General features: G+C 58.1%; 1 protein-coding gene across 3 annotated transcripts; it reads left to right on the top strand.

Annotated features, from left to right (window-relative positions):
* Positions 1-704: 704 nt before the first annotated feature.
* LMF2 (lipase maturation factor 2) lies at positions 705-4,996 on the top strand. 3 transcript variants are annotated; one of them, XM_035274637.3, is made up of 14 exons: positions 705-817; positions 1,354-1,607; positions 1,720-1,748; positions 1,881-2,098; positions 2,190-2,348; positions 2,614-2,724; positions 2,855-2,989; positions 3,057-3,162; positions 3,237-3,333; positions 3,406-3,588; positions 3,659-3,827; positions 3,921-4,032; positions 4,107-4,203; positions 4,300-4,996. In XM_035274637.3, exons 1-14 carry the CDS (start codon positions 724-726, stop codon positions 4,606-4,608), a joined length of 2,073 nt encoding a protein of 690 aa, XP_035130528.1. In that variant the 5' UTR covers positions 705-723; the 3' UTR covers positions 4,609-4,996. The 3 variants fall into 3 exon arrangements, with proteins under 3 accessions (XP_035130528.1, XP_017819859.2, XP_078200570.1); XM_017964370.4 differs by having other exon boundaries at positions 2,170-2,348; positions 2,583-2,724; XM_078344444.1 differs by lacking the exon at positions 2,614-2,724.
* The last annotated feature ends 5,039 nt before the right edge of the window (positions 4,997-10,035 follow it).

Below are 10,035 nucleotides of genomic sequence, written 5' to 3'. Positions count from 1 at the left end.
CCTATGACGTAACGTGGGCGGAAGCCCCGAGAGGCGACACCCCGCGCTGCGCGGAGGGAGAGCACTGGAAAGCCGCGGGGCGGGGCGAGGAGGTGGGGAGGTGGGAGGGGCTTTGGGGGCTGTCGCTGGCTTGGAGGGGCGGGGCTTTGGGCTGCCGCGCGTTTGCAGGGGCGGGGTTTTCAAGCGGCCGGGGATGGGGGAGCGGGGCGGGGCCTGGGGGCTGCAGCCGGCAGGACGGGGCGGGGCCTGCAGCTGCCGCGGGCGGGGAGGTGAGGAGGCGGGGCCTGGGGCTGCAGCCGGCCGGGGGGGGCGGGGCCTGCAGCTGCCGCGGGCGGGGAGGTGAGGAGGCGGGGCCTGGGGCTGCAGCCGGCCGGGGGGGGCGGGGCCTGCAGCTGCCGCGGGCGGGGAGGTGAGGAGGCGGGGCCTGGGGCTGCAGCCGGCCGGGGGGGGCGGGGCCTCCAGCTGCCGCGGGCGGGGAGGTGAGGAGGCGGGGCCTGGGGCTGCAGCCGGCCGGGGGGGGCGGGGCCTGCAGCTGCCGCGGGCGGGGAGGTGAGGAGGCGGGGCCTGGGGGCTGCAGCCGGCCGGGGGGGCGGGGCCTGCAGCTGCCGCGGGCGGGGAGGTGAGGAGGCGGGGCCTGGGGCTGCAGCCGGCCGGGGGGGCGGGGCCTGCAGCTGCCGCGGGCGGGCGGGCGCGCGCTGCTCTTCAGCGGGCCGCGTAGCGGACATGGCGGGCTCACGGCTCCCGCGGCAGCTCTTCCTGCAGGGTGTGGCGGCCGTCTTCATGTTCGCCTTCGCTTCCCTGTACACTCAGATCCCAGGTGAAGGCACCCAGGGTGGGACACCCCCAGCCTCGGCCCGGGACCCGATGTCCTCTTTTCTCAGCACGCGGCACTCACGCTGTCTGGGGTTGGGAGTGAGGTCCAGGCCCGGACCTGGGGTAGGGGACGGCGGTTCGTGTCCTGCAGGCCGCTGTGGGGGTAGGAAGATGTGCAGTGATCCGTTTCCCGTAAGGCTCTGGACTCTGACCTGGGGTAGGGGTCAGAACTCTGAGGGAGGCGGGGGGGAGAGAGGCTTCCTCCCAGACCTGGTGGGGCAGGCGGGAGAGCGGCCCGAGACCTGGAAGAGGGCAGCGAGCTCTGCCGAGTAGGAGGCCCTGACCCAGCTAGTTGGGCAGGCCTCTAGCCCTGGGCGGGGCTTTTGACAGGTGCTGAAGGGTCGGGTGGGGGCGGGGACGGGGTCTAGAGGGACTGTGAACCCTAACCGAGGGATGGAGGGGTGCGCAGGCCCCGACTCAGAGGTAGTCTCTAGCCTGCAAGGGGTGTCCAGGGCCTGACCCTGACGTCCCCTCCCACAGGCCTGTACGGTCCCGAGGGCATCCTGCCTGCAAGGAGGACGCTGCGGCCGCAGGGCAAGGGGCGCTGGCAGCAGCTGTGGGAGACCCCGACACTGCTGTGGGAAGCCCCGAGACTGGGGCTGGACACGGCCCAGGGCCTGGAGCTGCTGAGCCTGCTGGGTGCGCTGCTGGCCCTGGGGGCCCTGCTGCTGAGCCCACTGCGCCACCCCGCCGTCTACCTGCTGCTTTGGGCTGCCTACTTGTCGGCCTGCCAGGCAAGTGGGACCCCTGTCACCAGCTCACTCCACCCCTCATGCCACCCACCCCACCTCTGCCTTACCTGAGTCCACAGACACACCCGCTCCCTGACAGCTCCTCTCTCTGCAGGTGGGCCAGGTGTTCCTTTATTTCCAGTGGTGAGTGACTGCTGGGCCTGGGGCAGCCGAAGGCTGGGTGGGGGTGGGGGGGCTCTGCCTCTCCTGGGAGGACCCTCTGAGGGAAGCAGCTGCCTGGGGAGGGGCTCTTGATGCTATTTCCTCTCCCCATAGGGACTCCCTGCTGCTGGAGACTGGCTTCCTGGCAGTGCTGGTGGCCCCACTGAGGCCAGCCTCCCACCGCAAGCAGGCCCCCCAGGGCAGGCGGGCAGGGGCCCTGCCCCATGAAGGCCTCCCCTTCTGGCTGGTGCGCTGGCTGCTGTTCCGCCTCATGTTCGCCTCAGGCGTGGTCAAGCTGACCAGCCGCTGCCCCGCGTGGTGGGGGCTCACTGGTGAGGGACCTGGCCTGGACCTGGGGCAGTCTTGGGGCTCTGCCAGCCCTGACTCCCGCCCTCACCTGCAGCCCTCACCTACCACTACGAGACCCAGTGCCTGCCCACACCCGCCGCCTGGTTCGCACATCACCTGCCCGTCTGGCTGCACAAGCTCAGCGTGGTGGCCACCTTCCTCATCGAGATAGCTGTGCCACCCCTGTTCTTCGCCCCCATTCGACGCCTGCGCTTGGCCGCCTTCTACTCGCAGGTGGGTGGGAGCCGAAGCTGTCAGCGAGAGGAAGACAGGGCTTGGCCTTCAGCGCTGCTCAGTGTGCCCTGTTAGGGACAGTGTGGTCCTCAGGGACAGGTGGCAACTGCTGTTGGGAAGGCATTGTAGCAGAGGGAGGCACCTCGCAGGGTGGAGGTATGTGCCTGCCAGGTCAGGCTGTGCCACGGGGCAGGGCATCAGTCTCGGGAGCACTGAGAGCCAGGCTGCCCCCAGGTGCTGCTGCAGGTGCTGATTATCATCACAGGCAACTATAACTTCTTCAACCTGATGACGCTGGTGCTCACCACTGCCCTTCTGGACGACCAGCACCTGGCTGCAGACCCTGGCCACAGCAGCCATAAGAAGACAGCCACATGTGTGTGTCGGCCGGCCTGGGCCCGCTCTCCCCAGCCCCCTTCCCTCCCAGAGGGGTGGGTGGCACTCTAGCTACACCCCAGTCCCTTGGCTGGGGACCCTTGCTGACCCATGACTATCCGGCCCCACAGCCCGGCCCAAGGCCCTGCTGGCCACACTGTCACTGCTGCTGGAACTGGCTGTCTACGGGTTTCTGGCCTATGGCACCGTGCACTACTTTGGCCTGGAGGTTGACTGGCAGCAGCGCACCGTCCACTCTAGAACCAGTGAGTGCCGGCTGGGGTGGGCCAGAGGGCAGGGGTGAACCAGTCCTCACACCCCCCTCCTCCCCAGCTTTCACCTTCCACCAGTTCTCTCAGTGGCTGAAGACGCTGACGCTGCCCACCGTGTGGCTGGGTGTGGCCTCCCTGGCCTGGGAGCTGCTGAGTGCCCTCTGGAGGTACATGGCCCAGAAAGCAGGGAGGGGCACAGGTGTGCAGGCTGGGCCTGACATCCTTGGGTCCCTGCCCACAGGTGGACCCAGGTGCGGGGCTGGCTGCGGAAGCTCAGTGCTGCAGTCCAGCTGTCCCTCGTGGGCACTGCCACCGTGGCCTTGTTCCTGATCAGCCTGGTGTGTAGCACTTTGAGGGCTGGGGGTGGGCCGGGGGCCGGGCAGCTCTGAGGCCCACCTACCTGCCTCCAGGTGCCGTACTCCTACGTGGAACCGGGGACCCACGGGCGCCTTTGGACTGGGGCCCACCGCCTGTTTGGCACCGTGGAGCACCTGCAGCTGGCCAACTCCTACGGCCTCTTCCGCCGTATGACCGGGCTTGGTGGTCGGCCCGAGGTGGTGCTGGAGGGCAGCTATGATGGCCACCACTGGACGGTGAGCCCTCCCAAGGCAGGCAGGGTGGGGTCCACATCAGTTGCCCAGCTGACCCTGGCCTGCCTGGCAGGAGATCGAGTTCATGTACAAGCCTGGGAACCTGAGCCGGCCACCCCCAGTTGTGGTGCCCCACCAGCCTCGCCTGGACTGGCAAATGTGGTTTGCAGCCCTGGGCCCGCACACACACAGCCCGTGGTTCACAAGCCTGGTCCTGCGCCTGCTGCAAGGCAAGGATCCAGGTGCGCAGCAAGGCAAGGAGGGGTGGGGAGGGGAGGGAGACAAGAGGGGGCCGGGAGGACACTGCAGGGGGCCACGTTGACTCCTCCCCACAGTGATCCGCCTCGTCCAGAGCCAAGTGGCCAGGTATCCCTTCCACGAGCAGCCACCCACCTACATCCGAGCCCAGCGCTACAAGTACTGGTTCTCCCAGCCTGGGGAGCAGGGGTAAGGCCGGGATGGCTGGTGGGGTGTGGGAGCATGGGGTGCCGCCAGGCTCTGAACATCAGGTCCTGCTGCAGCCAGTGGTGGCGGCGCCAATGGGTGGAGGAGTTCTTCCCACCCGTATCCCTGGGGGACCCAGTGCTGGAGACGCTGCTCAGGCAATTTGGGCTACAGGTAAGGGGGTGTCACCCAGGCTGGAGGAGGTGGCAGGAGTGACCCCAGCCTGCTGGGATGAACCCAGTGAGCACTTCCTCAACCTCACTCCCACAGGACAAGAACCCACCCCGGGCCCGTGGCGCCAACAGCACCCTGGCCCAGGCCCTCCACTGGACACGTACTCAGCTGTCTCCCCTGGAGGCCCCTGCCCTGCTCTGGGGGCTCCTCGTGGCGGTGGGGGCTGTCAGAGTTGTGCAGGCCCTGCTAGCACCCTGGTCTCTCCGGTCCTCCCCTGAGGCTCTAGCCATCAGGGAGAAGCACAGGCCAGCCCCCCAGAAAGACTCTGGAGCTACCTCCGAACAGGCCACTCCTGCCCCCAGCCCCTGCAGCAGCGGTTCTCGGACCACCCGGCGGAAGAAGTAGCTGTGTCCTGAGAGGGCTGGGTCCCCAGGACTACTCTGGCCTCCCGCAGGACAGGACCCTGCCACCGTGCCTTAGCTGACCCCGCAGGGCCAGGCATAGGTTTGGGGGACTGCCCCTGGGGTTTGCAGGGTGCTGCGTTGAGGGCTGTGGGCCACCTGATGCCAACAACGCCCCTCCCCCTTACTCCCACTACTGCCTCCATGATTGACCCAGGAAGGGGACACCTAACCCAGCTCAAGACCCTTCCCCTGCCCTGGGCTGTGAGTCAGAGGAAGAGGCTGACTCACAGGGGAAAAGGGGAAGCACCGTCATCTTCATCATCATTTCCACACCAGCCCATCCTGCCCTTTAGATCTGGGCACCAATAAAGGCGTCTTTTGTGCTTGGCTATGTGCCTGGTGCTTCTTTCCAGGGAGGCCTGAGGATGGGGGTGTCTCCCCTTCCCCAGGCAATGGGCCTCCCAGGGTGCCATCGGACTCCCCCACGGCATGGCTCCACGGGCACCCTCCTGCCCCAACCTCAGCATTCTCTGTAAAGTGGATTCGAGGACTGGCCCCGTGTTTTCCACTGCCTGACCACAAAGGAGCCTCAGGCCTGGCGTGGCCTGGTGGAGCTGGCCCCTTCCTTCTCTCCTTCTCCCACTTCTTGGCTTCAGAAAAGGATGGAAGGGCCCGAGTGCCCGAGTGGACAAGGGCTGAATAAGAGATGAGGTAGGCAGCTTAGCAGAGGCTCCTCTGCAGAGTGAGGCCAGGAGAGGAGAGCTGGAGCCCTGGGTTAGGACAGAGGAGAGGAGGTGCATCTGACGCTCCAGCCTCCATCCTAGGAAGAGCACAGCAGTGGAGACAGCAGTCAGGGCACCGACCAGGTTTCCGTTTGGGGTCACCGCCCACCCTGGAAATTTACAGCACAGCTTCCTCTACCTCTGGCCCTATCCCCCACCTCCTGCTCTGCTCCACAAACCTCTGGATGGCTCCCAATGTACCCAGCTTCCTCACGTCACTGACCTCTGTCTGGCCCACCCAGACAGAGTTCTGTGGTCAAACAGCCTGTGGCATGAACTCTCAAATGCCTTCAGGGGCTCCTATACGTGGAATAAATGATGGAAAAGTCTGCTCTGGCTTAAAACAGTAATAGGCCAGGCACAATGGCTCACACCTGTCATCCCAGCACTTCGGGAGGCTGAGGCAGGTGGATCACCTGAGGTCACAAGTTCAATACCAGCCTGGCCAACATGATGAAACGTTTTCTGTACTAAAAATACAAAAATTGGCCAAGTGTGGTGGGTGCCTTTAATTCTAGCTACTCGGGAGGCTGAGGCAGGAGAATTGCTTAAATCCGGGAGGCAGAGGTTGCAGTGAGCTGAGATCATGCCACTGCACTCCAGCCCAGGCAACAGAGTGAGACTCCATCTCAAAAAATAAAAAAAGGGCTGGGCACGGTGGCTCATGCCTATAATCCCAGCACGTTGGGAGGCCAAGGTGGGTGGATCACGAGGTCAAGAGATTGAGACCATCCTGGTCAACAAGGTGAAACCCTGTCTCTACTAAAAATACAAAAATTAGCTGGGCATGATGGTGTGTGCCTGTAGTCCCAGCTACTCGGGAGGCTGAGGCAGGAGAGTTGCTTGAACCCAGAAGGCGGAGGTTGCAGTGAGCCGAGATGGTGCCATTGCACTCCAGCCTGGGTAACAAGAGCGAAACTCCATCTCAAAAAAAAAAAAAAGTATATTTAAAACTCAAAAACCTTTTCCTAGGCTTCCTTGTTTTCTAGATGGGGTCTCACTCTGTTGCCCAGGTTGGATTGCAGTGGTGCAGTCATGGCTCACTGCAGCCTCAGACTCCTGAGGTCAAATGATCCTTCTGCCTCAGGCTGCCACCACCACCCACACTCCCCATTTGCCCAGGCTGATGGTCTTAGGCCTTTTTTTTTTTTTTTTTTTTTTTTTTTTAGATGGAGTCTTGCTCAGCTACCCAGGGTGGCACAATCTCAGCTCACTGCAACTACTGTTTCCCAGGTTCAAGTGATTCTCCCATCTCAGCCTCCCAAGTAGCTGGGATTACAGGTACCTGCCATCATGCCTGGCTAACTTTTTTGTATTATAGTAGAGATGGGTTTCACCACATTGGCAAGGCTGGTTTTGAACTCCTAACCTCAGGTGATCCATCCAGCTCAGCCTCCCAAAGTGCTAGGATTACAAGCATGAGCCACGGTGCCCAGCCTTTGTTATTCTTTTTTACGTTTTAATTATTTTGTTTCTTTTATATGTTTTTTTCTTTTTATGTTATTTATTTTATCTTAGTCATCAAGATTGGGTTCCCTTAAACTTCCATAGCAATTTTAGGATTATGTTTTTCTACTTCCCAAAAAATGTCATTTGTGTGGTGTTGTGAACTCGACGCGAGCCCGGGAATCTCGTCCAGCAAGAGGGTCCCAAACCTGGAAGAGAGCGCGCGCCGGAAAAAAAGGAGATAGAAAAGGCGAGGTCTGGAGGGCTACATGCGCTATGCTCATGCAGCAATTTTATTTCTACAATATGTTTCATTATATACTTTTCTGAAGTTAAAGTTGTTTACGCCAGATCAACATACTTAAGTTACAGTAAGCAAGTTATGCCCACTAAGTTACACCCAGTAAGTAAGTTAAGCCCAGTAAGTAGGTTACTTCCAGTAAGTAGGTTACGCCCAATAGGTCAAGGTAAGTAAGTTACAGTCACGCCCAGTAAGTTACAGTAAGTAAGTTACAGTTACGCCCTGTAAGTAAGTTAAGCCCAGTAAGTAGGTTACTTCCAGTAAGTAGGTTATGCCCAATAGGTCAAGGTAAGTAAGTTACAGTCACGCCCAGTAAGTTACAGTAAGTAAGTTACAGTTACGCCCAGTAACGGTAAGTTACCAAGTGTAAATACTTAAGTTAATATTTTACAATGAAGGTAACAAGGGTCCAAAATGAACACAATGAGTCAATCAACCATAAGGAGCCGAAAGTAGACACAATGCCTCCCAAGTCCTCATATTCATAAAGTAATGTCTGTTAATTATTTTGAATAACATATAGTTCCTCTCTCGGTTCCTGCTTTCCCTCAGCTCGACTCCCCCAACCGGGGATCTGTGTCCGGGCTCAAGCTCACCGTATGGCGAGGCCCATTTCCCAGGGGCCTCACACGGGAGCGATCCCCACAGGTCTCCCTTAGTGTGGTTCTTTTTTTTTTTTTTTTTTGAGAGAGAGTCTCCCTGTGTCACCCAGTCTGGAGTGCAGTGGTGCAATCTTGGCTCACTGCATTTGCCTCCCAGGTTCAAGCAATTCTCCTGCCTCAGCCTCTGGAGTAAGTAGGATTACAGGTGTGCACCACCACCCCCAGCTAAATTAGTATTTTTAGTAGAGATGGGGTTTTATCATATTAGCCAGACTGATTTCAAACTCCTGACTTCAGTTGATCTGCCCCACTTGGTCTCCCAAAGTGCTGAGATTACAGGCATGAGCCACCGCACTGGCCCCAAAAAAATGCCATTTGGATTTTGAGAGACATTGCACCGAATCTGTAGATCACTTTGGTAGTATTGCTTTCTTAGCAATATTACGTCTCCAAATTCATGTGTTTTCATTTTCTCTCTTCTGTTTATTTTTATTTTTGAGATGGAGTCTCACTTTGTCACCCAGGTTGGAGTGCAGTGGCGCGATCTCACCATGTTGGCCAGGATGGTCTTGATCTCTTGACCTCGTGATCTGTCTGCCTTGGCCTCCCAAAGTGCTGGGATTACAGGCGTGAGCCAACACGCCCGGCCTAATTTTCTATTTTTAGTAGAGACAGGGATTCTCCATATTGGTCAGGCTGGTCTCAAACTCCTGACCTGAGGTGATCCGCCCACCTCAGCCTCCCAAAGCGTTGAAATTACAGGCATGAGCCACCATGCCCAGCCTATTTATACTTCTTAATAAAACACAATAGCAGGTCAAGAGCTTTTTTTTTCTTCTGCCTCAGCCTCCTGGGTAGCTGGGATTGCAAGCACGTACCACCACACCCAGCTAATTTTTGTATTTTTAGTAGAGACGGAGTTTCACCATGTTGCCCAGGATGGTCTTGATCTCTTGACCTCATGATTCACCCACTTCACCCTCCCAAAGTGCTGGAATTATAGGTGTGAGCTACCATGCCTGGCCTAAAAGATTTACTTATTAATTTTATTTAAACATAAAAATAAACTCATTAGAGAGGCTTATTTGACGCACACCTGTCATCCCAACTGAGGTGGGAGGATCACTTGAGCCCAGGGAGGCAGAGGCTGCAATGAGCCAAAATTGTGCTACTGTGTTATACCTGAGAAAGTCAAGAAATGCACCGCACTCTGAGATTGAATTGTGAGTCCTTTTTTTTTTTAGACAGAGTCTCACTCTGTTGCCAGGCTGGAGTGCAGTGGCATGATCTCAGGTCACTGCAATCTCTGCCTCCCAGGTTCAAGCAATTCTCCTGCCTCAGCCTTCCGAGTAGCCGGGCCTACAGATGTGCGACACCAGGCCCAGCTAATTTTTGTATTTTTTAGTAGAGACAGGGTTTCACCATGTTGGCCAGGATGGTCACGATCTCTTTACCTCATGATCTGCCTCTCTTGGCCTCCCAAAGTGCTGGGATTACAGGCGTGAGCCACTGCACCCTGCCATGGGTCCTTTATTTTACCTGGTGACTGAGAGCTGGCTAACACCCAAAATTCTCTGGGCCCCGAAGAAAGAGTTAGGGGTTTCTTATACCCTGGTTTGAAAAGGGAGCGGGGAACCTAGCTGAAGCAATTTTTTCACAGAAGCAGTGTAAGCAAAAAGTTAAAAGATAAAAGAGTATATGAGAAATAAAACAGTACCAGGTGCAAGGGCTAGAGCTGTCATAAAAAGACATATAACTTATATCTATGGGGGCTCTGGGTACTTGACAGCACCTGCATTCCCAGGCTCTGCTGGTACCACTTAACTTGGCCTCTTAGCAAATGTACTCCTGGATGTGCCCAGTGTCAGCCTACCCCAGCTACATACTTCAGTTACGTACTTAAAGGGGAATAACTAAAATGAAGAAGCTAAGATGGAGTCTGTCCGGCTCAAGAAGCTAACAAGAAGCCTGAACAGCGTTCTTTTTTTTTTGAGACGGAGTTTTGCTTTTGTTACCCAGGCTGGAGTGCAATGGCGCGATCTCGGCTCACCGCAACCTCCACCTCCTGGGTTCAGGCAGTTCTCCTGCCTCAGCCTCCTGAGTAGCTGGGATTACAGGCACGCACCACCGTGCCCAGCTAATTTTTGTATTTTTAGTAGAGACGGGGTTTCACCATGTTGATCAGATGGTCTTAATCTCTTGACCTCGTGATCCACCCGCCTCGGCCTCCCAAAGTGCTGGGATTACAGGTGTGAACCACCGCGCCCGGCCCGCCTGAACAGCATTAAGCCAAGAAA

The sequence above is a fragment of the Callithrix jacchus genome, chromosome 1, assembly GCF_049354715.1.
Source record: "Callithrix jacchus isolate 240 chromosome 1, calJac240_pri, whole genome shotgun sequence".
Classification (NCBI taxonomy): Eukaryota; Metazoa; Chordata; class Mammalia; order Primates; family Cebidae; genus Callithrix; species Callithrix jacchus.
The sequence above is the reverse complement of the archived record's forward strand: the minus strand, read 5'-3'. Positions and strand labels throughout refer to the sequence as shown.

Excerpts from the sequence above, each read along its gene's own strand:
- LMF2 (XM_017964370.4), top strand. The coding sequence starts at position 724 with ATGGCGGGCTCACGGCTCCCGCGGCAGCTCTTCCTGCAGGGTGTGGCG. Across the intron at positions 2,099-2,169 it reads CGCGTGGTGGGGGCTCACTG|CCCTCACCTACCACTACGAG; the intron begins GTGAGGGACCTG and ends CCTCACCTGCAG. Across the intron at positions 3,828-3,920 it reads GCTGCAAGGCAAGGATCCAG|TGATCCGCCTCGTCCAGAGC; the intron begins GTGCGCAGCAAG and ends TCCTCCCCACAG.